This window comes from Hydractinia symbiolongicarpus, chromosome 9 (assembly GCF_029227915.1).
Source record: "Hydractinia symbiolongicarpus strain clone_291-10 chromosome 9, HSymV2.1, whole genome shotgun sequence".
Lineage (NCBI taxonomy): Eukaryota > Metazoa > Cnidaria > Hydrozoa > Anthoathecata > Hydractiniidae > Hydractinia > Hydractinia symbiolongicarpus.
This window is the reverse complement of record NC_079883.1, coordinates 6,147,544-6,174,597: the sequence shown is the minus strand read 5'-3', so window position 1 is coordinate 6,174,597 and position 27,054 is coordinate 6,147,544. Positions and strand designations below refer to the sequence as shown.

General features: G+C 34.2%; 2 protein-coding genes across 3 annotated transcripts; both read left to right on the top strand.

Annotated features, from left to right (window-relative positions):
* The first annotated feature begins 1,123 nt into the window (after positions 1-1,123).
* Positions 1,124-7,382, top strand: LOC130656898 (ADP-dependent glucokinase-like). The gene is made up of 2 exons (XM_057459840.1): positions 1,124-1,558; positions 5,384-7,382. Exons 1-2 carry the CDS (start codon positions 1,152-1,154, stop codon positions 6,459-6,461), a joined length of 1,485 nt encoding a protein of 494 aa, XP_057315823.1. The 5' UTR covers positions 1,124-1,151; the 3' UTR covers positions 6,462-7,382.
* Positions 7,383-12,416: 5,034 nt separating this feature from the next.
* Positions 12,417-26,699, top strand: LOC130656895 (ribosomal protein S6 kinase alpha-5-like). Of its 2 annotated transcripts, none has more exons than XM_057459835.1 (17): positions 12,417-12,610; positions 13,639-13,710; positions 14,022-14,240; positions 16,186-16,301; positions 17,351-17,458; positions 18,283-18,369; positions 18,504-18,607; positions 18,736-18,886; positions 19,420-19,581; positions 19,968-20,099; positions 20,268-20,338; positions 20,760-20,816; positions 21,189-21,276; positions 21,767-21,937; positions 22,171-22,374; positions 23,165-23,318; positions 23,529-26,699. In XM_057459835.1, exons 1-17 carry the CDS (start codon positions 12,562-12,564, stop codon positions 24,668-24,670), a joined length of 3,087 nt encoding a protein of 1,028 aa, XP_057315818.1. In that variant the 5' UTR covers positions 12,417-12,561; the 3' UTR covers positions 24,671-26,699. The 2 variants fall into 2 exon arrangements, with proteins under 2 accessions (XP_057315818.1, XP_057315819.1); XM_057459836.1 differs by lacking the exon at positions 12,417-12,610 and adding an exon at positions 12,660-13,349.
* Positions 26,700-27,054: the final 355 nt, after the last annotated feature.

The following is a 27,054-nucleotide window of genomic DNA, read 5'->3' as shown; positions in this document are numbered from 1 at the left end:
CGTAGATTAGTGGTTATAGCTCTCATACTCTGTGCGGGAGACCGGGGTTCGATTCCTCTTGACGGCGATTCAACATGGGCGAGTGAATGTTACCATAGCCCCGGGTTAACCCAAGCCATGTGAGGGAAATTGGGAAGATGGCACACTGTGTGGGCCGTTGGATGTTGCCGGGAGTTGTCTAGTAGAGCGCTGGCCCTAATTCTGCGTCGCTCAAAATGAGCATTAAATACTCTAGGACTCTCCATCTAAGCCATGGCCCCTCCTGGAAATAATAGACAGGGTATATCCCTCGATATTTGTGAGGCTAGCCATGTAAAATATGCACATCTAATCTAATCTAATCTAAAACCATGACCGAAATAAATAATTTTTAGAAGGTGTCGTCAACCAAAAAATCGTAGTGCTGCCTTTCTCAGTAATCCAATCCAAATACTTCTTTTTCATTCTTACTTACATTATAAACCGAAATATTTGCAACAATAATATTACATTTCTGTTTGCAATGAGTTATGCGCATTTTTTAGTCTTAGGTTAACAGCATATTGAAAGTAGCAACAAAGACATACCGTGGAGCTTTCACATTTTCTCAACAGTCAATTTTGACTGCTTTGCCGTTAAAACCCCCATGTTTACTCCTAAATCACGCAAACTGCCGCTAATGGGTCGCACATTTTCGTTTGCAAATTTAAATTTAATAACTAACTTTCAAATATAATTGGGACTCCCAACCTCGTTCCCGCCCAGGTACCAAGGCTCTTCTACACCTATGACATGTTGACAAAACATAACTTTCTTACCATACTTCTCCGGTTTTGCGGTTCTGTATTTTTACCGACTTCTGACTATGTATTTTTCATGTACAGTTTCTTGGTTTCGTTTTAAGGCTTAGCCGGGTGTTATCTAAGAGTGCTGTTTGGAATAGCTATTTTGCTGCCATTTTAGCTTTTGACAGAAGAAACTCAGGGAAGGGTCTGGCACTTACCTCCATAATAATGTTAATTCTAAATAGATTTACATTTACCACCCCCCCCGCCCTCCCATCCACCACCCCCGCCCTCTCTCCCTGTGAGTGATATTATTTTGATCGAGGAACTTTAGAGAGTACGAACGAAGTGGTGAATTCTGCCCTGGCTTCCCTTAAAATAAGTTACATGACGGTAAACATACATAGTACCGAACACACCACGCAGGCAGTATTAAAAATGGCGGATAAGCCGCACGCGTATTCAATTTTTCGAGGGTTTTTGTTTGCAGTTGCTGTTGGAATTTTATCTTACTTGTACTTAATTTATCATAAAACACCTCACGATGAAGCGAAAAGGCTGGAAAATGTTCTTTCAAGACTTCTTGCGGAGGAACAGGCTGCTAATGTATCAAAAGACCTTGTTATAGCAGTTGGTTTTGGCTCGTGTCTTGATCTTTTGGTAGATGGAATTCCGCTGATGAAAGCCCTTAATATTGAACCTCCGTCAAAAGCAAGGTACCATGAAGATATCTCAACCTTACAGGAACTTTCAGAAATGTTTGCTTTTTTTCTGGAGCAAGGAGCAGCTGTAGAGTAAGAATTTTTTTGTTTTATTGATATTGTTAAAGGCTAGGCCATGTAAAGTATGCACATCTATCTTTTATCATATAAACAGATACGCTTCCCCCTATTTCATAATAATGGCTGTAGTCAGGTGGTACACAAAAAATTGTTCGGTTAGTGTCCGAGTAAACATCGTTTATTCGGTCATCATATTGCTACACCATTTTTAACATCCTTCAGACGCGCATTCTAACTGAGTAGCCTGGTAACAAATAATAGGTTACTTTAAAACTCAGGGGTCTCTGGCCTTGTGTGCGATGCTGAAATACTAAAATGGGTTAGATATTGTCGTTGTCCCCACGCACTATACTGTTTTTCATATGATAGAATAAGAAAAAATAAAGGTGAAGTAAAAACTGTGAAAAAACAAGCAAAATAAAAGTTGCTCGTGACAATGTCTAGGTGGTTTTATGTTCAAGACAAAGCTAACTCTTTCTTCTAACATTGAGCATTTATGTGCCCACGTCTTACATGAATCACAATCAACCCAAACGATGGTGCGGCTTCTCGTCGGATCGTCTTTGTCTTGGCAAACGACACAGTTTCCAGATTCTTTGCCATCTAAGACAGTGTAATACGAAATTATGGTAATGTAAAAATTGTAATATAAAACTTATATACTTTCCTATTATCTTCTCCTTTAACAATGCAAACTGAAAACCAATCTCGCTCTTTCATGTTCACTGAGTGTATCCATTTTTATTTCGTTGTTTTATGACATTAAAAAATCGAATATTAAATATCAAACGAGAACGTTCTATTTAAAATTTTAAAGTCTAGATCAGATTGGAAGAGGGTCATTAATATACCCCGTCCAACCCATGCTAGCATGGAAAACGGACGTTAAGCCGAGAAATCAAAGAATTTCGTGATTCTTACTTTTAATTCAGCTATACGATGACAAATAAAGCATTTTTTAGTTAAAGAAAAACAAAATTAGTATGCCTTTGTTTGATTTATAATTATTTTAACGACCTGGAACGAAAGTAGCAAAGTTCTCTTTCATTGAGCATATATTCGTGCATGTTTTTACATAGAGTTTTTCATAGACCTTACACGCAGCGCGAAGATCAACCTGAAGATTGGATCTAGAATTTCCAAAAGCCTAGTCAAAATTAGGCATTTTTTCCAATTTTAGGTAGGGTCAGTCGGAGGACATTAACCGAACATTTTTTTGTGTGGCGCCTAACAAATAACCTGTTATACTAGATAGTTATTGGCTTAAACAATATCACCTTTTTTTAAGTTCACCTCTGTACAATATAAATTGAAGCAAATAAATACTACTACTACGTAGAAACACGACTGAGAATAATTTTTTAGCTTAAAGGAGCCTCAGTTTTTTAACTATTTTTGGATGCAAGTTTTATGACCATTCTGAATTTTTTGATATTCTCTTGCTTGGAATTTTATGTGGTACAGGCCTTGCCATGAGTTGTGAGCAATTGCTTGCGCCCGCGTAGTGCTCGCGTAAATGCTCGTTACCCGAGCATTTTATTGCTCGCGTAAATATTAACATTTTGAGATAACTGAAAAGATATTTGGTGTGATTATTTTCCACCCATCGTGCAACAGTTCATTCGCCATTTTATAAAACATGTGCAATACGAACATTAAGGTTAATCTTTGTTGCGCATTTATTTTGCAGTGGAAAAGTGGGGGACGTTTTTACTCGTGAACCCCAAACACGATGACCAATCTTAACTTCCTTTTCTACATGTCCGAAATAGTATTTAATGTTCATTTTTCAGGTCATCAGAAGCAAATAGGAAAAGATATGCTTCGTTTTCAAATTAAAAAAATCTTTATCTGCGTGGTTTAAATAAGACTTATAAATAAAATCTCTTTTTTAAAGGTACACGTCACGCACATAAAATTTATACAGAAAAAAAAATTATACCGCATGTGGGTTTCGTTTTTAAAATTGTTTGAATAGCAGTTGCGGCATAAAGAAAATAATCCATTAAATTTGGACCTGCTATGGTTTCAAATGAAGAAATTATCTACAATTAAATCCATGATAAATTGTCTGTTCTGCCTGTAAGTGCAGTTTTGCAGACTTGCGTCATTCGTGCTCCGTCGGCGTTCACCTCCGCATTAGTTAAGAACCGCATGGCTGGATTTCTTATGTAAGACCTGGTTACCAACGACGAAGGGGCCGGGCAAAAGAGATTTATGTCTACGTAGTTCTTTTAACTAAGTCAGGAGTCGGTGAATTAGCTAGGATGGTCAGGTTGGCTATGAATAGGCTTGCTTGTGGATTTAAAGGACCAGGACTATTCAATAATTCTGAGATCTAAAAGTGTCCGACCAAGACGGAAATCTATCAGACGTTTTAACCGACGAAAGTTCGAAACGAGCTACGGACATGTCCGACCAAACTGGAAATGTGGCGCACGTTTTAATCACACGCCCGGAACGATTTAGGTGTGTGCCAAGGCGCACGCCTCTCCTGAAAAATATGCCCTGAGAGACTAAATGTAAAGTTTTTTTAGCGAAAAATATGGCGAGCAAAATTGCTCGCGTAGACACTCTGACGCGAGCAATTAATTGCTCGGGAGGTTATTTGCTCATGGCAAGGCCTGTGGTACAACTTTCGGGTGGAGAAAACACAGACATTTTATAATCAAACTCTCACAGAAGAAGCTTTGATTAAGCAAGAACTACAAGTATCTAAAAATTAAACTAGTAAAACTAGCAAAACTTATCCTAAAACTGTATATACAATCATTATGACACTTTAGAAGAAGTTAGAAAACAAAGATTATATAAAAAATTCAGCCCCTGTTTAGGTGACTGCGTGAACAGCGTGTTTTGCCTCAAATCATAATGGTTACCCTAAAAAATACTAAAAAATACAGACCAGTAATTGGTCTAAAAGTATCAAGTTACATTCAAAATATTTATCACACTGCACATTATCTGCGGCTAGTGTTTACATTTATATACCTTTGAAATTGTTAACGACTATGATAAACAACTATCATCTCGTCTTTATAAGCAGAGGTATGTTTGTGCACCATTATGACTATTCATTACCTGTACAGCACAAGTAGAACCTGTGGAAACAGAGAAAGCAACAACTTAGCACCCATTCCAAGCCACTTTGCCCTAAACCAACCACCAATTATATATGTATGTTGCTTAATAGACACTTTAAATATCAATAGTATGCAAAATAGTTAGCTCAATTTGTCACCCACCTGGGGCTCATTTTTGCCGCACAGCCAAACATGCAGGTTTTTTCTGTCACAATTAATTAGGAAGAAAGACAGTGGCAAAGAAAACAATAATACAAAAAATTTTAACCATTGGAAGTTCTTGTGTCTGTTATTTCCAATCTTTTAGTGTGGGTAAGGGCCTGTGAACGAGAACAATACAAAGTATGTAAAGTACACAGAGTTGATTGAATTTTGACTATTTACAACTTTTTATGGAGGTTACAAAAAATTTTTAAAAATTATTATGTCAGCCATTTTTAATGTGCGCGACATCTACAGCAAGCTTCGAACCAAAATATTTTGTCAAATAAAGGGGTTGAATTGATACAATAGAAGGTTCTTACAGTACAAGGTACAAGGCTTAAGGTACAAAAACTTAACAATAAAATTGTAATAAATAGAAGAAGTTATCTATAACATATATGCTTGGCCTTAATTGTGCGATGAGCGTATATGGGCCATACAATGGTACAAATGTCGCACTTTTTAAGAAAAACAGTATTTACCTTGGGCTTTACCGTTGCGCTGCACTGTTGTGGGTTTTTAGTTTGGCTCATTTTTTTTTTCTTTTTAGGAGATTTATATCATTAAAGTTGTTAAGAAGTATGGTAAAAACTGCGGACAGTTTGAGTGGATCTCGTTGGGCTGGTGGTGGAAATGCACCAGTGATGAGTAATAGGTTTATTAAAGAAGGCTTCAAAAATGTCATTGTTGGTGCACAAGCTTCAAGCAAAATTAAATCTTTTTATTCATCAAATATCCACTTTTCAGAGACCTCAAATGGAGAAGATGATATACACTTAATTCTAGAATATGAAGCAGGTGAGACGTGGGGTAAATTCACAGCATCTCGTGCGAATCGATTCATTGTCCATAGCGATCAAAACAATCCTTACATTGGATCTCTTGAAAGTTTTCAAAATGTCATAAGAGAAACTCCTCCACGTTTAGTAATTGTGAGCGCGCTTCAAATGTTAGATAACTTTCCGTTTGAGGCAGGTATAAGAGAAACACGAATGTCGGCACTAACAGACATGTTAAAGGAAACGCCCAGGTCAACTCTTCTACATTTCGAAATGGCTTCGTTTAGTGAAGTGGCTATGATGGAAAGCATTTTAAGTCATGTTATACCATTTGTCGATTCCCTTGGAATGAACGAACAGGAACTACCAAACGTGGTTAGTATGTTCCAACATGGAGAAATAACAACGCATGCTGATTCCAATCCAAGGACAGCGACTGTTTTAGATAACATCAGAGAACTTTATAGACACTTGCAAACCCGTAGTAATCGGGGTTTGACTCGTATTCATGTTCATACGTTAGCTTTTCAAGCAATACTTCTAAAAACAGGATCTCAATGGAAGAACAATAAAGCTGGAACTGCGAAAGCCTCGTTAACAGCATATCGACATGTGTGTGGCCTTGATACTGTTGATGTAAATAAAGCTCGCCTTATCATGGACGAGTCGTTCTCGTTGTCGGTAAATAGCGAAAAACGAGTCTATTTTAACGAATCGTCGCCGATATCGTGTTGGGATGAAGAAGACTACGAAATTTGTGTAGCACCAGTTTTAGTTTGCACTGCAGTCAAACAAACTGTTGGCGGTGGTGATAATATTACTCCTGCAGGTCTCGTACTACAAATATGAGTTTTATATAAACACGAATTCAATCCTCCTTACCTTGAATTATCTAATGTCCGGATATATTGCGAATAGTAAATTTTGCAAAATGTCGGCATTTTGTGAACCGCCAAATCGTTTTTTAAGGAAATCCACTTTCATTTCTTTAATAAGCTGTGTTTTTTTATCTTTGTCAAAATTTATCACCGCGAAATACGCTAATATCCGTCACCCGCAAAAATTAACTCTGCGAAAGTGCGAAAATTTTGCGTTGTTCTCAACTACAAAAAATTTTTTTCCATGAAGTTCAACTTTTCGGTCTTTTCACTACGATTAATGTCACACATTTTCGCAAATCACATCGTTCCGAAAATTTAGTAGAATTGGTCTGAAAATTGGTTTGAAAAGTCTTTTTTTTATTTTTTGGATTCTTTTTTTTTTTTTGCGAATTGAACTATATATTAGATATTTTGAGAAAAAGACTTTCAAATACAATGTTTTTTTGCAAGCAACATCAACGCAAAACTTACGTCCTTAAAAAACGAAGCAACTAGTAAACATGCCTGAACTTAGTGAATCAAAAAAATATATACAAAACACTTGAAGTTCAGTTATGTTGTTGTTGGCGTAATTAATTTTACGAATCCGCCAAAATTAGAATTTGCGAGCAGACCAAATTTCTCTTTAATATGGGCAATAATCAGGTGTTTACTTCTAAACTATGCACGAATTTCTGACATTAAAGCTCTTCTACTGTCGCCATTTGTTTACCTCAAGGACTGTAAAAATTCAGAGCTAACGATATACAACCACATTGTTTAAATTTTTAATGTTTTTAGTCTTGAAGAAAAAACTTTTTAAGTTTTTTTAGTTTAACACAAAATGTATATAGATATGATGAATTACTGTAGAATAGCAACGTATTGAATTTACTAAATTATCACCGCACTTTATTATTTGTTTTCCATGCTATATATGGGTTGCGTCAGGCATTTTTGTCTTCTTCGTTAGCTATATTGCTGATGCGTTGTATTTATTTATTTATTTATTTATTTCACGAATGTTTTACAAGGATGGCCATTTCAGACATAAAGTCTGTTATCAACATGGGTCCTTGGAATAAATAGGATAAAAAAAAAATATTAGTAACAATAAAACAAGAAAATGTAAATGTACAATAAAAACGGTAAGTATAAAATATATAAACTGCAAAAAACACACAGACAAAAGGCTAAAAATCAAAATACCACACTAGAAAATGAGTTGATCAAGACGAAAAACAAAAAACAAACAAAAAGCCATAAAAAGGACTAAATACGCAGATAATATTCTCTCAGTTGCGACTTAAAAATATTGTATGATTCATATTTTCTAATGTCCAACGGGAGTGTATTGTAAATATGTGCTCCAGTGTAACAGAAAGATCCACGAGCATATTCCAAACGAAGATTAGGTAATTTCAAGCTATTTCTGTTGTTACGTGTGTTTCTTGTGTGGTTTGTTTTTGTGAAGTAATTTTTAAAATTTTCACACACATCGTTGTCCAAGCAACGGTGAATGAAATTACAAGCTCGCATTTCTATCATATTGACAGTATCAGGTGGTGTCAAGAATTGATTTCCAATAATTGAAGTTGCTCGTCTATGTAAAGATTGGAGTTTGAGTAGTTGTGTCTGAGAATTCTTAAGGTGAACAAATCCGCAATATGTTAATACTGGTTGAATCATTGTTTGAAAAATTGCCAATGCAGCTTTATCTGTAATCAGCGGTCGAATGCGATATAGTAAACGTAATCTACCGGAAGCTTTTTGATACGTTAAATCAAAGTTGCTGCTCAAATTCAATGATGGTTCGATAAGTACACCAAGATATTTATACGTGGATGTTACCCTCACAGTTTGGTAGCCGTAAGTTACGTTTAATGAGCTGTTTTGTTTAGAGAGGTTATTTTTCGAACCAAATAACATTGCTTCAGTTTTTCCTGCTCCGAGATTTAAAATTAATTCATTTTCCAAACACCATGCAAGTACACAATTCATGTCGGATGAAAGACGGGTTTCTATGATCTCTAAGTCCTTACCAGCAACAAATAAAACAGTATCGTCTGCATATTTGACTACTTCAGAGTGTTTCACTACGGTAAAAAGATCATTGAAAAACATAATAAATAGTAGTGGGCCCACAATTGACCCTTGTGGTACTCCACTATTGACTGGATGTTCATCAGACAAAGAATTTTTGTATTGAACTTGCTGAAATCTACCAAACAAATAGTCTGTAAACCACTCGTGTTCGTCTCCAACAATTCCAAAACTGCTTAATTTTGACAGTAGTTTACCATGACTTACCATGTCGAATGCTTTTGTGAGGTCTAAAAATACGGCACCGACCATTTTGCCATCGTTAACCTTCAATTTCACAGTGTCGATAAAGATTGTCGCAGCCAGTTCAGTTGAGCGACGAGGCCTGAAACCGAACTGGTTGTTGTTTATTAAATTGTTACTTTCCAGATATGCAGTCAATTGTTCATGCACAACCTTTTCAATCACCTTGGATATAGCTGGAATAACAGATATTGGGCTATAGTTATTAACAGATGACTTTGCTCCAGACTTGAAAAGTGGTAACACTTTGGTGCGTTTCCAGTCACTTGGAAAAGTTGAAGTTTCAAAAGACATGTTAATAATATATGTCAGTGGTGAAGCGATTACCTCCATGCAGTCTTTGAGTAACCAGGATGGTAGATCATCTAGCCCAACAGACTTTTTACGTTTTAATGATTGTAGATGTTTCATGGTTTCATTAACAGTGATTGGTTTAAGTCGAAATTTTGGATTAGATTTACTCGGTATTTCTTTATGATATTTCCAGAAGGAGTTTGTCAACACAAAAGCAGATCTTTTTAGTGAATTTACAACATTAGAAAAAAATCTACAAAACGCATTAGCAATAGAATGTTGATCGGTTACCAATTTCTCGTCGATTTGTATAGTAGTATTCACTTGAGAGTTCGATCTAAGTGGAAATACTTTTTTTATCGATCGCCAGAAGGATTCTGGATTTCCGGTGTTCTCCTCAAATAACTGTCGCTGATACGTATTCTTTGCTTTACGAACTTTATTATTAACCTTGTTTCTTATTTTTTTATAAGCGGTGATATCTGCTTCTGATTTGGTTTTACGCGATTTTCGTAACAAATTGTCGCGTGAGTTCATCTCCTTCTTGAGATCAACAGTCATCCAATCACATGGCTTACCGCGAACTTTTTTACGAATTAATGGAGCCATGGAATCGTAGGTGCGATATATAATTCCCTTTAACAAAGACCATGCTTTATTGACGTTCGTTGAATTATAAACATCTTGAAAATTCTGTGATGAAAGTGTTTGACAAAATTTATCTTTGTCATAATTTCGACAGTTTCGACAATTTATTGTTTTGCTAACGAAACGGGTGTGATGTTGTTTTCTAATACAACATATAAGGTCATGGTCACTAAAAGAAATGGGGATGACTTTGGTATCCGCTATAACTGTGCAATTAGTTGTAGCGATAATGTCGATAAGAGTTTGTGACGTTTCCGCTATTCGGGTTGGTGATTTAATGACTTGTTTAAAACCGTGTAACGTTAAAGCTGTTTTAATCCCAACATGATCGTTCTTTTTCAGAAAATCGACATTAAGGTCCCCTAAGATTATAACTTCTTTGATACCGTCTAATGTTAATGACAGTACATCAGATAGAAGAGATGAAAAATCTTTATTAAGATACTTTGAATTATCCGGGGGTCTATAAATTACGGAAAGTAAATACGATTTCGCATTTTTTGGACATATTTCTAACCAAATACCTTCAATTTCATTTATTTCTAGATCGTGTCGCCTTTTATAAATAACATGATCAGCAACATAAAATGCTACTCCGCCTCCTTTTCCAAATTTACGAGATTTGTGTATGAATGTGTATCCATTAATTGCAAACATGTCCTCCGGTTCATCTCCCGTATTTCCGTAAGAGAAAAAATTTCGATTTTTCTGTTGTTTATAAGAATGTTCGAAATCTCAGCAAAATTTGCCCATAGACCTCTAACGTTCAGGTGAAACATATTCATACCCTTTGCATTAGTAAATTCACGGATTTCATCTGTGGCATTAGGTCCAGGACACTTTTCAACATCACCGCTTAAAAGCAACAACACAAACAACCATTTGCTTCGTCTAGAGAAATATACTCGCGTTTTGTTAAGACTTGTAAAAAAGCACGATTCAATGTTACAAATACCACTACTCTCGACAATATCCATACCACTTTTAAAATAAAGCGAATAGTTTTCATTTGAGCATAAGTAAAAACGTTTTTGCAGCAATAATACAACAAATAATAGAGCAGCCACAAACGCTGCTGCTTTCTGTGCTGCCATTTTGATGATAATGAAATGTAATCAATTTTTAACCTTATGATTTATTCAATTAAAATTTTAGGCCGCTAAATAAAATAAGTCGTCTTCAAAATTTACAAAGTTTTTTAAATGTAATGATAAAACTGAAGGCAAAACAGATGTGTCAAGTAAACATTTTGTTGTAAAACTAAGGCTACTAATATGCTCCTATTTTTAGTGCAATCAAAGCCTTAACGTTGTTATGAATGTGGATTGTCCCTTAGCTTAGAAAACCTTGAATAGTCTGGAATTAAGGGTTTTTGGCAGAAAATGCCTAAATTTTCTGACTAATCTTTTAAGGAAAAAATGGAAAAAAATAAGTTTGAGAAGTTATATTCGTTTTAATACAATTGCACTGATTATAAGAGCTCTCATTTAGTACTTTGTGAAATGCTAACAGAGCTTCAGAGGTTATCTGTGTGAAGTTTGTGAATATAAGGTGATCCAATAACTGAGAGGGTTTGGTGTCTAGTAATACAGATCTTATATGAATAAAACTCAAATTTCTCAAAATATACTAACTTCTAAAATATGAGTTCTAATGCTTAGCAACTTCTTGGCACTTCAAGGTTGTATTCAAAATTGATTTTAAGGTTGCAACAAATATTGGAAATGTCATTTCAAAAATTTTGTGTAAAATTAAACTGGATAAAAAAATGGATTCCTTTGATAAAAATGTTATAGCTCGTTTAGATTTTGGAATTGTATATGTTAATTTGTCGTACTTGGAACCTGCAATTTTTTAAAGAAAACCTCGAAAAGTAGTTTTTTATCTTAGAAGAAGCAGCATGGGATAGCCTGATTTTAATTAGAAAACACTAATTTATTATATCGTTCTGCTTCAAAATTTTACAAATCATAGAAACAAAAAAGACGAGCTAGCTATTTCTTATTCTTCCCATTGTTCAGGTGAAGGGCCAACAAGTCAAACTATTTTAAAAAACGAAGTTGATAACCAAAGAAAATGCGGCAGAAAGGAGAATATCTGACCGAATCCATAAGTACATAAAAATCGGACTTTTCGATTTATGTGCTGAGGCGAACGAAAAAGAAACCCTGCGAACGAGATGGAAGAAAAGTCGAATTAACATTGTTCATCGGTTATTTAGTTAGACTGGTCCATACTGGTCCATAATGCTAAGACTGGTCCATAATGCTAACAAAGGGATCAGCGCGAAGCGATATAAATAAAAACTTAGGATCGACCTGAGCATGTATTTGAAAGTACAGTGCTGTTTGAAAGCAAATAGTCCTGGGGACGAGGTTTTGTATTTTTTCTCAAGGGATAAGGAAAATTGGAATCACTTGTTCGGAAGGATTGAAGGTGAGACACATTTTTGAGCGAACTAATTCATACATGCGTTTTTCGTACCGCAAAGCATATTTCGATCAATAATTAAAGGTAAATTGTGTTGGAAGGTGATAAATTTTTATAATCAGATTATTTTGCTTTCAAGAGAAACCCTAGGAAAACACTTCTCCGCAGGTCCTTAATTAATGTATGCTGAATTTTAAGATACTCGACATTTTAAGCCGCGTGGCGGAGACTTTTTATGATAATAAACAGAGACGAACCAATATGGCTGCCCGGACAGAAGCAGATGCCAAGAGCAAGAAATAACGAGCTCAATGATTTTTCTCTTAAATATTGTCGTGCCTTAACGTTATTTTTTTGGCTATTAAAATATAATGGCAACGTCGTCTGCTTTGGAAATTAGAAACAACGATTTTGAGAAAGGTGGGTTACTTTCTGAATAATTTGCTCACGATGTGAATGATTTTTTTTGCTGCCAGCTAGCTACTGGCTGGCTAGCTATCCATTTTTGCTCAGCTGGTTGGCAGGGCGCAGCTCAAAAAACACAGTTCGCATACGATATTTACTAAAAGCAAGTAAAGCATCGCTTGCCTATTAACACTTGTTTAAAATATTACAGGAAAGTCTAGAGCTAGCTAAACTAGATTAAGAAAGTGTTTTACTGCCTTGTTTCAGTTCACACACCTAGGGAACATGCATCTTTCTTTATCATCTCACTTCAAAGTGCATTCTCCAGCGATATGGAGTGGTATGTTTCCAGGTTTTTCACAGCAGTCAGCTTACTAAATGATGTATTAGCTAAAGCAACCTATTTATTCCCAGAAGGCAAAGGAATAACAATTTTTGGACACAAGGTTTAAAGTACATTTTTGCTACAGAGCATTGTTTCTAGGTAGACTAATTTTATAAAAATTAACTGCAGATAGCTAGCTATATAGTAGAAATAAAATTGAAAGTTTAGTTAGCTTAATTTGTACTGGCAATATGTGGATCATGCCTGAAGTAAGAGTTGAATGACCTATGAAAATATTCTACTAAATTAGGAAAGTAAACAATGTGGAGATATATTTTGATGACCTATCCAGTGAGCTCCAAATAAATCAAAAATCTGTTAAATACTATGCTTCCATTATATAGAGATGAAAACACTGATCAAAATAGGGTATGAATCATGTGCTTTTAAGAAGATATTGTTTTTCTGTGATTTTATCAGTTTGTAGATTCCAAAGCAAGTTAGTTGACAGTGCTTTAGGAAATTAATTTGATTTGGGTGCCAGGTGGTATCTAGTTATTTCAACCCGTTTTCAAATTATTTGGCCTCAAACTTAAAATTGCACATCAATTATATATTGTTATAGTTATTGATATTTCTCAAAAAAACATATATACTCCTTCGACACAGAATTATCATTAGTATATTAGGTTAAACTGCATACTTTGAATTATTTTAGGTTTGCTTACTGAAAACCATGGAAAAATCACATTAGAAGATTTTGAACTTTTGAAAGTATTGGGAACTGGTGGTGAGAGAGAATTTATAATTTTTTTGTCAATTTTAACTGCTGAAAGTGATTTTTTTTTGTCAATACACTAATGTTTACGAAAAGTTTAAAAAAGACAAATATCCCCCCCTCTTCCCCCCCCCCCCCCCCCCCCCCCACACACACACACAAAGCAATAAACGTGCAACCTCCAATGTTCTTTAAGTTATTTTACTAGGTTTTTATCTTATCCATGTTTTCCCAATTTGAGTTCTTCAACTTCTGGTGTTGTTTTGTTGTTTATTCTAATACTGTGTTGTTTTTAAACTGCTATACCCTTTTTACATCTTTAGCCTATGGCAAGGTTTTTCTTGTCCGTCGAAAAAATGGAAAAGATAAGGAAAAGTTGTTTGCCATGAAAGTTTTAAAAAAATCTGCAGTTGTTGCCAAGGCAAAGACAACAGAGCACACAATCACAGAACGACATGTTTTAGAAGCAGTACGCCGATGTCCCTTTATTGTTACAATGCATTATGCATTTCAGACAGATGCAAAGTTACACATTATCATGGGTTTGTATAATCTTAGTTTTGATCATAATGTTAGCAGGAACTAGATTTCTTAAATAAGCCAACTTTAACATATTCAGAAATTTCATAGATGAGGGATATTTGCCTTATTAAAAAGAAATTTAGAAGAGAAGCATTGGAAAAAAAAAGATATTTTCTTTATCAGCTAGATTTGATATGCCTCCTATCTGTACCTGTAATTTGTACGTTTGTATGTCAAGATCACCCAACTAAATGAGTGATGTGTTTTATATTTGTTAATGCTGAAGTTATGCAGAAACAGATGGTAAAAATATGTAGAGATATGTATAGTACTGTCTAGATCTACCACAAATGCGAATCTTGCATGAATGCTTAAAAGAAAAATAACTTTTCAATAGCCTTTCTTTTTAAACAATATTCTTTTCAAGCAATATAAAAAATAATTAGCGAAGTGCAATCCATTATTTAAATTGCAATAAGTTTGAAGATCAATTTTAGTATTCTATTTTGCAAGAGTTTGTTTGAAATTATTAATTGCCAGTAATTACATTTGCAAATTCTTAGCATTACATGTAAAAAAAAGTTACAGGAATAGGCTTGTGAATTAACAAGAAACTAAAACATTGCCATATTCATTAGAAAACCATCAAAATGGGATCAAAAACAGTTGAAACATTGCTGTATTCCGTTTGAAAATTGTAAACACAGGATTGTATAAGCAAAAATGATGCTGTAATAAAACTAATACATGAGGAACAGTTTTTCAATACATTTACACAATGAAACTTGGTACTGCAAAAATATAATTGCTGTGATATTTTTTGCGATAACATTGTCTTTGATCAGGCAAATAAAATTTCACAAAACCCTTAAGGGATTTAATTATAACAAAAGATAAACAGCTGCTGTTCTTCACGCAAGAGTGTGATGTTAGTTAAAGGCAAAATAAGGGAAAACAACCTTGCATTATGGACAATTTTTGTGTGTGTATCAGAATTACCAAAGAAATGTATAGGTTTGTGTAAGCTGTGCTGTGTAACCAAAACTTTCTTTATGGATCAATTGGGGCCTTATCGTCAATACTTTAGATTACTTGCTAATTAACCAATATATTTATCATAAAAAAGGCTGAAATATAGTATTCAAAAATGATGGGTATCAATAATCTTAAATTATACTTTATTCAAACAGCAATACTAAATATAGGTTTGATGGTTTAGCTATTAGAAATATTCTTTCAATGCATATTCTTTTTTACATATGAAAAATAGATTAGAACTATATTAGAATTATATTGAATATAGTTTAGAATATAAGATCTTTGATTTTATGAATTGTGGGTTGGATTTTATAACAGATTTTAAAAGATTGTTCATGTTAATGACAGTTTGATAAATAAATAATTTTTGATTTTTTTTAATTCAGGTATTTGATCATATAAAAAATTAACATTTCTTTTTTTAAAACATGCATTTGATACAAAGTGACACAGTGGCAATTGTTCTGATTTTCCTTACTATTTTTCGAGGTTAAAAAGAGAACTCTCTTTGTATTATACGCTAGAGATTTGAGTAAAAAATTAACCAATTTTTTCCAATTTTTTAACAGATTATTCTATATTAAGTATCTTGTCCACTGAACACAGGGTATTGGTTTTACCCAATAACCTAAAAGCATGACATTGGAATCTTCCTTTCACTAGCCATGGCCGGTGATTTTTTAAATTCTTGAACGTTGCCCTTTATCTTTCATGCATATAACAAATTAAATATTGGTGGTCAATAATTGCTGGCTGACAGCTATTTTTAAGTTTTGTCTGATACTTATTAGATGACAAACTGTAATTACAGGATACTCCTCACCATAGTCTAAGCACCAAGGGAATGCCAAATAATTTTTTTATATATAATTTTGCTATTTTATGAGAGTAGAACTGATCTAAGTGTCCACAACTTTAAATTATTAGATTATGTGAGTGGAGGAGAACTATTCACACATTTGTATAATCGAGAACATTTCAATGAAGAAGAGGCAAAGTTTTACACTGCAGAAGTGGCCATTGCATTGGATTTTCTACACAAGGTCAGTATTTGCAAAAACCAGAGAGACTATTACTTCAGATATTCTATTACAATTTTTTTGTAATTTTTAATAGCATAACAGTTTTCCTTGCACAAAGGCATTTTCAGCCATCATATAAAAGTGAAAGAAAAACAGAAGAAAGACTACAATGACTGAAATTGCACCAATTTTTTCATTCTTTAAATATTTGAAATCACTACTCAAGTTCCTTTTCGAAACAGGCAAATACTTACATTTCTCATACAGTTTTACTAATTGTGGTAGCTATTTTTAGTAGCCAGGCTGTTAAATCTTTTAATCTCACCTAAAGATATTTGAGATAGAATTCAAAATTATCTTCTTGAAAATATATACTTTTCATTTGTTTTATTATTATCAATATTTCTATGGCTATTTTTAACCTTTTTTTTATCTCAAAATATTTAAAAAAGATTCAAAATGATTTTATTTCATTCAAAAGTCTTTTACTTTTTTATCTTCTTGAAAAATATTTCTATTGTCCCCATTGTTGAATATAAAAGAAATACCTGATTGATCATCTAACAGAGTCTTTAAGGTATGCAAATAAATTATTTTCAGTTGTCACAGGAAAAAATTCTTTTGCAAATAAATTATTTTCAGTTGTCACAGGAAAAAATTCTTTCAGCCTGCTCAGAAAAAAGTAACTACTGCATGTTGTTTGAATTAAGTTTTATTTCATCACTGTTGACATGGTGTCTGTTATGACGTTTGAAATCTTGTGCTATAATTTCCCATTTTTTTTAGTAAGGTTTCATTAAAATATTTATGTAGCCAGTAGTCAAGAAACTTAGAATAGTCCTGCTTCACACATGTGATGTCACTTGCAATCACATGACTCCCAAAACCTGCCAATTTACAGCTATAAATATTTAAAGAATTTTGTATGTATCAATTCATTTAGGAATGTTAAATGCTCATTTTAAGCAGGGTTGTTTTTTCACTTCAATTCTTCTTTAAATTATTTTACTTCATTAAGTTTATTAACTTTTCTTTATTTGTTACACAAGTTATTTGTTTACTTATTTCAGCTTGGTATCATCTACAGAGATATCAAGTTAGAAAATATACTGCTTGATAAAGATGGACATATTGTATTAACTGATTTTGGTCTGAGTAAAGAGTTCACACCACAAGAGGTATGTGTGTATGTCTTAACACTGTTTACACTATACTATGCCACCTTGTGATTTGTTGTAAGTTTTTTGCTGATTTAAATTGGCTTTATGACATAGACCTGCTGTGCATATTTTTAGTTTTTCATTTTGTTTTGTACAAAATTATTGTGAGCAGTTAAGGCATATAGTGAGCAATGTGGGTTTAATCTCACAGCCCTGATAGCCATAAATTCATTAATCAGGCCATCTCTTGAATAAAACTATGCCAGAGCTACAAAAAGCACCCGCTAAAAAAATTACGAGTGCTATGGTGTGCGAAAAATCGCACTTGTAAGCTAAATTTACAAGTGCGATGTGAATATTTGCAAGTGTGATTCACACTTAACTATTTTTTGTTTACCACAATAATAATGTATAGAGACAAATTTTGATTGTAAAACGTATTAACCACAAGTGCGATGGTGTGTCGGCAGATTTGCTATATGTTTTTGGCATTAGATATATTTCTAAACATTTTTGATTTCTCCTTCTTCTTTTAAAAAGATTTTTTAAACTTTATTTAACATGTTTTTTCTTTGGTATTACATCACAAAAACATTCATCTGAAAGCTGTATTAAGGTACAGGACACCTAACCTCTCCCATGTTCTGGCTATATTTAACTTGCATGGGTGCAATATTTTAGAAAAAGAAAAAATTCACCAGTGCTAAAAAAGCACTCGTAAATCTTTTTACGAGTGTGCGGGCAAGTGCGCGTGCCATCGCACTCGTCTCAAGGAATGGCCTGATTAATAATAAATATATTTGGATTTTGTTACTACAATGCTGGCTCTTTGTTATTTACAGAGTGATGGTCGGGCTTACTCTTTTTGTGGCACAATAGAATACATGGCACCTGAAATTGTGAAGGGCGGTAAGGTTGGCCATGGAATGGTATGCATTGTATTAATTTGTTTTGTTCTGTGGAAATATGTGGTGAAGCCATATGATTATTGCTTTTGATCCGAATTTGTAATTATAATGAATACTAAGTGCCTTTTATCTTAGTTATCTGGTTTTGTATCTAGGCTGTTGATTGGTGGAGTTTAGGTGTTCTGTTTTATGAATTGATCACTGGAGCATCTCCTTTTACGGTTGAAGGTGAACGCAATACTCAAGCTGAAATATCAGTGTAAGATTTTTGTTTGTTGTGAAGCACTTTTTACCAAAACATTTTATTGCAGTTGTGTAGTTATTGCACATATATTTGTAATGAAGAGAAATTGTATTTCTGCTCTTCCAATGTATATTTTTTCACAGGCGGATACTGCATAACCCTCCACCTTTACCACGAACAATTTCAAGATGTTCTCAAGATTTTATTATTCGTTTGTTACAAAAAGAACCATCAAAACGCTTGGGTGGCGGACCCCGTGGATTGCAAGAAATCAAAGAACATGCTATTTTTAAGGTATCACAATTGCATACAATTTGTTAGTCATGTAAAGAAGAAAAGTGAAAGTAAACTAAGAATATGTATAATGTTATTTTTTGATTTTTCTATTTGTACACATTACTTTTTAAGTCATTAATCTATATTATAATACCCATACACGTCTGTCTGTCCGTCAAGCAAAATGGTAACCGCAGTAGCGAGACACTAAATGCAGTTAATAAAGGATGGGCTAAGCTGTGGATTTATCCATGGGTAAGCAACTAGTAACAAATAATGCAGTAAAGAATCTTACGAGCAAAACTCGTAAAAATATTTTAAGATTATTCTGGGTTTGGTGAAGTATGACGTGTGAAGTATAATTCTTTTTTTTATTCTAGCGAGTAACCAAGTATAGCTCAGAATTTCCTGTGTAAAATAACAGCCAAACCCTACCTTTTTAATAAAACGTTAGATTGGCTTATGAAACCTGTCTTTTTTATTGAAATCTTCTGAGACATTTGAATCTTAGAAAAGTTTTTTGGTAGCTATTGTGTGATTAATTCTTTTAGAACTTAGACTGGGACTCACTCGCACAAAAGAAAATTGATCCACCCTTTAAACCAGTTGTAAAGAATGATACAGACACAAGTAATTTTTCAGAAGAGTTTACTAAGATGATGCCTATCGATTCTCCTGCTGTCATACCAAAAAATGCTGAGAAAGTGTTCAGGGTTAGTATGTTTAGTGTTGGTGAATTATAATGTGAAATGTGCGTTCAATATCAGACCCAATTTAATACAGAAACAGCTTGAGTAGAACCTATCGCTTTAGTATCTATAGCTTAGACCTTTTTCAATTAAACGGTTATGATGTCTGCACCTGGAAAAATAACGAGATGCTCTTATATAAGATTTAGATAACTTTGCTTTTTGAAAATTTGTTCCAGAACAATATTGAAACAAATGAAAATTTATAAAAAAGAGACATTTTCACTTGTGCAATAATGCTTCTTAGTTTGACAACGTGGGTTTGTTGTATTTTTATTTTTCATATTATAATATTTCTTACTCTAAACAAAATATTTAACTATGATAACATTTCATCTTTCTTTTTTTAGGGTTATTCATTTGTTGCACCGTCTGTTATATTTGGTAATAACACAATTGCTGACGAAATATTTTCTTCTGATGCTGAGAATTATAAGAACAGACCGGGCAACGCGTCGCTTATATATGCCAGTTTATTTGAGGTAATTCATTTGTATATTCTATCTTGTGTTTACTACAGAGTATGGTGTCCACTGTTTGACAAATTCTTTGACTTTGCCCGCATAATACGGTTGTACATACAGAATACTTATAAGTTACCTTTTAACTGCACCTGCACCAGGTTTCATTTTGTTTCTTCTTTCATATAGTCGTCATCATTTCACAAACAATACATGTTATCAAATGAAATACTCGGCAAAGGTAGTTTCTCTATATGCAAGTAAGTAGTGGTTATCGTTTACAATCTTGTTTACAATGACTATTTTTACAACCTCTTTTCCAACTGATACTTCACGTAAGATTATATCTAACCTAAAGGCAGGCCAATCATTCAAAAACGTATATTTGCCGGAGTCGGTGTGATGAGGCTGTTCTTAGCAACAGTGATGGCTTCTTTGCTGATGTAGGCAGATCTTGAATCTGTTAGCACATGCGTTCACCGATGTGAATGAAGTTCAATTGTTTCACAACAGTGAAGTACTTTTCCAACTTTTTAGATAGTATTTTCATGTAATATGACATTAAGTCCCAGACTTCCCTTTTTAAAACATGACGGGACTTATCGGAATTGAGCCGAAAAGTCTATAACCAATTCGATTTTATAGTTTATCATTGTAAATTTATTATAATTATTTTTTAAGGAAGTGTGTTGACCGTCAAACAAAAGAAGAATATGCTGTTAAAATCATGACCAGAAGGTGGGTACCCAGCGACCAATTTTTACTGTTGTATTTCTGTCAAAAGTTTTCGAAGCAAGATCAAACGTGGTAATCCTAAAATACCTTACGGAAAAAACCATGCATGAATCGAGTTCTATTTTATCGCTAATTTGGTACGGTAAACTTTGTTTCCACAGAAGACTGAGTGCAACTGTTGTAAAACAGTTACAGTTACGTTTTTTGTATGAGCATGTGTGCAACTAGCTGACACCAGATATTGCACAGTTGCACAACAATTATGAACATTTTTATTGACAATCAGGACGAACTTAAAATCAAACATCTCTATAGAAATTGATTTTTTAGTTATGCTATTGCCAGATTTTGTAAATTGTTTGAAAAATATTTCAGGATGGATCATTCTCTTGAACTTCAATCATTAAAATTGTGTCAAAGTCATCCGAACGTGGTTCAAATTCATGAAATACATGAAGACGAGGTAATCGCTCAGTTTCAAAATTCGTTTGGTCCTTAGACTGTATGCTAATGATCTATGCGGGCTAAGATATACGGACGAGTGTTTTTGAAACAACTGAGAAATTGCAAAGATTGTCACCATAGCATTTAACAACGCTGTTTATATCTAATTATCACCAACTAAGAACTCTTTCAGCGAAATTAAGTTCTATGATTAAATCCAAAATGTTAACACCCCGTTTTCTCAACTTTTTACATCTTAGCGGACCGTCGGCAAGATTTTACGATTTTACGCGATGCATTGGTCCCGTTCTCCAGCATTTGTGCGAAAAATTTCTTGCTAATTTCGAGAAATGGCCAAACACGTCTATTTGCGAAATAGTAATTCCAGGGTTGTTCATGTATTATGGTTGAATTTTGATTTGATGTAATGAATCAGGGAGCATAAAATTGTCAATGTGTACAGGTTTTGCGATGGTATTCACATCGACGTTGATTAATTTTTCTTGTAGTTACATTTGTATGTGATAATGGAATACCTCCGCGGTGGAGAGCTACTTGATCGGATAAAGAGGAAGAAAAACTTTTCTGAAATTGAAGCAAGTAAGCTAATGAGAAAGCTTGTCTCAGTTGTTAATTTCATGCATACAAATGGTGTGGTACATCGAGACTTGAAACCAGAGGTAAGCCGGTTCAGTGTTTTTTTTCCGTAGTTAAACTTCTTAAAAAAAACGGGAAAAGTAATGTAATATCTTTGTGCTTGTTACCAGACCGGAAAAGATTGTATTTTACGCAGTTCGGATAAAACCAAGACCACGTCTCTCCACCTTTCAAGCTATATGAACCATGTAATCAGTTTCTTGATTCGACTTTATAATACCTGTTTTTTTTTACGATTTTAAATCTTTTGTTTTAGAATTTGTTGTTTACAAATGATTCTGAAACAGCTGAACTCAAACTAGTGGATTTTGGTTTTGCTAAGATTATAGGCAGCCAACCATTAAAAACACCTTGTTTTACGCTATCTTATGCTGCACCAGAAGTACTACGTAACGCCACTGGGGAGAGCATGGCGTCTTACGATGAGTCAGTGGATATTTGGAGTCTTGGTGTCATCCTGGTAAGTTAGGTTGTCAACAAACGATGTTCGAAAACATCAAATAGTTGTTACAAATAAACGTTCCTTTTTCCGATTTGAAATGAGTATTCGTGGAAATGCCGCACCTCAGGGGAAGTGAATATTTGCGGAAGGGAAGACGACGTAGTTAAAGTTTGCAAATAAGACCTTAAAATATTTCGGGAATTACGGAATAACAAAAGTCACACTGGTTGAAGTTTATTTTATCATAGGATATACAACTGAATTGTGAACAACTCAGAAAGGTTGATAAGTACGTAAACGATCCGCAAATACCGTGCAAAAATGTACGCTTTCGCCCGTTTATTTTTACCGCATTGTGCGCGCTCCGTTACTTGCAATAACATTTTGCGTGACGTATGACGTACGGGTATATTAATATTGATAAGGATTTAATGGAGTATTTTCTACAGTCTTTTCTTCACATTGATTCTCCCTTCAGACTTTTAGGTAAAACGTTTTTGATTTAAAATTTCTGATTAACCTGATAACATATAAAACAGAACCTGATGTACGGGCCACTTTTATTAAAACGACAGTGAACGCAACGGAATTTGTACAATCTGAAGGGCTCTCAGATTTGTTCTGGCAGTCAAATTGTTACAAAACTACTACTATTTCTACCATCAATGAGTTAATGGCAATGTCAAAATTTCGAGTTTTATGCAATATTTAATATAATGTAGAATCACTTGGAATTAAGTTTGTTAATAAATTTATATTCCCTGACATGTATGTTAACTTAAATTTTTGACTATATTTTTCTCTGCAGTACACAATGTTGTCTGGCAAAGTACCTTTCCAACCTAAGAAGTACACACATCAAGCTGCGTACGCTATCATGAAGAATATTATGAGTGGTGATGTTTCATTCTCCGGAGATGAGTGGCTCGGTGTATCAGCTTCTGCTAAACATTTAATACAAGGTGAGTGTGAGCATGGTGATTGTCTTTGGGTAGCCCGCAGTAAATAAAATAGCATTATTTTCTCTCCTAAAAAATAGTCTAATTCCGGGATTCACATGCCGAGTATATAATTTATCTGAATATCAGTCTGTATGTGAAAAGACACTGGTGCGGTCATGCATAGTAAATATAGCGATGTTACATTATTAAGACTGTATTTTATTTTGCTAGGCCTTTTAAAAGTCGATGCAAGTAAGCGAATGACATTGCACGATATTGAAGCTCACGATTGGCTATCAGGTCGGGTTGAAATGCCCACGACGCCGTTAATGACGCCAATATTTCTCGACAGTTCGGGTAACCTTGTCGGTAAAGCATTTCAGGTAGCATTTAATGCTTATCACAAAGCAAGAACGGTAACTTTGATGGACGTTGCTAGCGCGCCTTTAGCAAAAAGACGGAAATTGAAACATTCCTCATACGATCGTACTCCTTCGACTGGATCATCGAGTTCAGAGGAAAATAGGAAAGAGCGAGTCAATAGTAACGAGGAAAAGGAGAAGTCGAGTAATAAACGTAAAAGGCAAACGACACCGACAAGCGACATAGAAGGACAAGGCGAATCAAAACGTGCAAAGTCTGAGGCTAGTTTAATGTCCAGGCTACAAACTTCACGGGCCGGTATGAAGTTGCCTTTGACGAAAGCTTATGATATAAAGAAATTATCTGGCGTTTGTGATCCAAGGTTAAAACAAATCGCATCTAACCAGACTGAAGTCAGGCCTGTGTTTAGAAAGCAAGAACAAACAATGCCAATAGCAAAACCGTTAGAAAACTGTACAATACTACATGCACCTGCATTGAGCCACAATTCACACGTTACTCTACCAAGTAGTAGCAAAGTAACGGTCTGTACCGCTATGCATGCACATGCAGCTACGTATCCACCTTCAATGCCCCCATTAAAAGTGCTTCCGTACGAGCTTTTGCAAAGCAGTGCGACCACTTTGACCAGGAATGTCGTACGGGGTCAGATTCCTTCAATCGAAAGAAGGGTAGGCTTGCCGGACTCTAGTCATGTGATTAATCCACCCAGTGGTTACGTCAACAACATCACTATTAAAAAGGATCCGAACGATAGTATATTTTACCGAACAGATGCGTGCCAACAAGACATGTACAATCAATACTCTACGGTGCAATACACGTCACCGCTTAGTATGCCATGGGTAGACACTAATTTTCCGGCACCGAGTTTGGAAGTGCAACGTATGACGTGGGTTCAAGATATGCAAAACAACAATGAATCGAACACGTTAAGTATACAAGGTAATGATAACTTTAAACATACTAGCAGTCTGGAACCAACTTAAAGATTTGTTTCGTAAAGCATTATGGGATCGATGCCGAACAAAGCATTCACTCTAATAAACAGCGTGACTAAAGTCTTTTATTAATACTATCTAATAGTAACCTACGATTGCCATGTTGACTTTGTGTTAACTTCTCACAAATAGTAAAGGGGCGAGTCCACTGACGAAAAAAGAGGTTTGAAGTAGGCCGAAACCAAAATGTCTTCAGAATTCATAAATTTAGATAATGAGGACAAAATTTTGTGACACAGAAACACTTTGCAACACATCGCATATCTTCAGTGCAGTTAAGATATTGTAATCCGCTCGGCTTAAAACAAGCGTTTACTATAGATCTGACAACGATTCACTCTACTACTCTACTTTACTAGATTTGACAATGTTTAATTCCCACCAGTTTCCTATCTTCTCTTCGTGTGTGTGTAGTTAATTATATTATAGTAATTGCTCCCCGGTCCCTCTCCTTGATGACTTGTGACTGGATTCCACTGGCCAGATAAAACTTGGAATGATGTCTAATGAATGAGATTAAATTAACAGTTTTGTGACGTCATCAAAACTAAAAATTACGGAAATATCATTTTTTACAATAATTACGGGGAACGGGGAAATTAGGATGAAAGATTTTGTGAGAGAATTTCCATATCAACAGGATCTAAAAGCTTCGTGACCATATCTTTATTCAATTAAAACCTATCGCATTTTACACTTAGGATTTTTTATAACTTTAAAAATATTACAACTCATCTGTTCAGTCATTGAATAATATAGATATTATCATTTCATGAACGAGCGAGTTTATTCTAGGCTACGTTTTGACAGCTACAGTCCGTCGATGGACTGTAGCTGTCGAAACGTAGCTTAGAATGAACTCACTTGTTCATGAAATGATAATGTCTATATTATTTAAGGGTTTTTTATGTACATTTTATATAACTTCAGACAATGTGTATGATATTGTCATCCAACAGGTGAAACATTTCCCAAAATGAGTAAAACAGGGTTAATAAGTCCGAAAGAACCTAAATGTATTAAAAAAATTGTGAACTAAAAACACACATGAGAAAGAAGGGGTCCATGCGTTGTAGTTAATATTAAAATGAACAACTTTTTTCACAGTTTTCCTTACTTTCTGAAAGATGTAAACAAAGGAGTGCTGGGACGAGGTTGTATATATATGTATAAATATATTTCGTACTTATTTTAATAATTATTGTAATAATAATAATAAATTCTTCAGTTTTCATTTTTGTAAATCTATGGTATAATATTGTAACATAATATTTGTATGTAGTTTTACGTTCTGAGTTTCTAAAAATAGGCTTTATTGTTATTAATTTTATATACCAGGCTAGTGAACTCTATAAATTATCAAGGCTACATCTAAATATATAATTACATGTCAGAAGTAGTTTAATTATAAATTTAGTCGTCAACTTATTTTTTGATAATTTTTGTGGATATCACGAACAACAAGGCCGCTTTCCATTTCATTCATGGATGCAGTTTCCATTGTTGTTTTTCTTTTTTTTCTTGTTACCTAGCGTTGCAGGCGGAAATCAACAACCATTTTAATTCACGAAAACGCTGTCATTTAGTGTAATGAATATTGAGAACAAACTTTAAAACGCTGGAAGCTGAAGTAATGAATTCTTTCAGGGAAGCTGTTATAAGATTTTTGTAGCGTGAATTCGCCATTAGAAATATAAATATAAACTTTGTATAAACTTTGTCTTAACAAAATCATCTTTCAAGCTAGTTTCTGTCTAGTTTATTTATGGTTACACAATTAATTTTAGTTTGAGAGGTCAACTGGGGTGATTTGAGTGTGAGTTTTGTCGCTGTACCAGAACCACGAATTTTTATATGTATTATAACTTAAATAGACTACAAAGCTTACGCGATGTTTTTTTTAATTTTATGCTGTAGCCATTTGAGTATAAATATGAATTATTATTAAATTGCTGATGTTGCTTTTTTTGGCTGTATGTGTGACAAAACGAACAAAAATAAAAATTTTTGATAAAGATGTTTCGAAAAATATTTTCTCAAGCGTTTTACCTGATACCTTTCATTGCAAAAACATTCATTTGTCATATGAATGGCGCAGTTAATACCTCCAAACCATGTGTATTAATACCTTCTTGTTTTTGATAAATTTTCTATACTTTACTAGCCTAATTAACTCACCTTTCTTTGAGAATATCAAATTAAGCCACTTTATGGAAGTAATTTTATTTAATATTTCTTTCTTAAATTCTTTATACTGTGCTTTATACCTCTCATCCGGTTTGCTGTTATCAACCATTTCAATGAGTTATGGTTGATTTTATGTTAATGGTGACAATCTTTTTTCCGAACAAATATGACCTCGGTGTTGTTGT

Excerpts from the sequence above, each read along its gene's own strand:
- LOC130656898 (XM_057459840.1), top strand. The coding sequence starts at position 1,152 with ATGACGGTAAACATACATAGTACCGAACACACCACGCAGGCAGTATTA. Across the intron at positions 1,559-5,383 it reads GAGCAAGGAGCAGCTGTAGA|GAGATTTATATCATTAAAGT; the intron begins GTAAGAATTTTT and ends TTTTCTTTTTAG.
- LOC130656895 (XM_057459835.1), top strand. The coding sequence starts at position 12,562 with ATGGCAACGTCGTCTGCTTTGGAAATTAGAAACAACGATTTTGAGAAA. Across the intron at positions 12,611-13,638 it reads AAACAACGATTTTGAGAAAG|GTTTGCTTACTGAAAACCAT; the intron begins GTGGGTTACTTT and ends GAATTATTTTAG. Across the intron at positions 20,817-21,188 it reads GTTAAAATCATGACCAGAAG|GATGGATCATTCTCTTGAAC; the intron begins GTGGGTACCCAG and ends AAAATATTTCAG.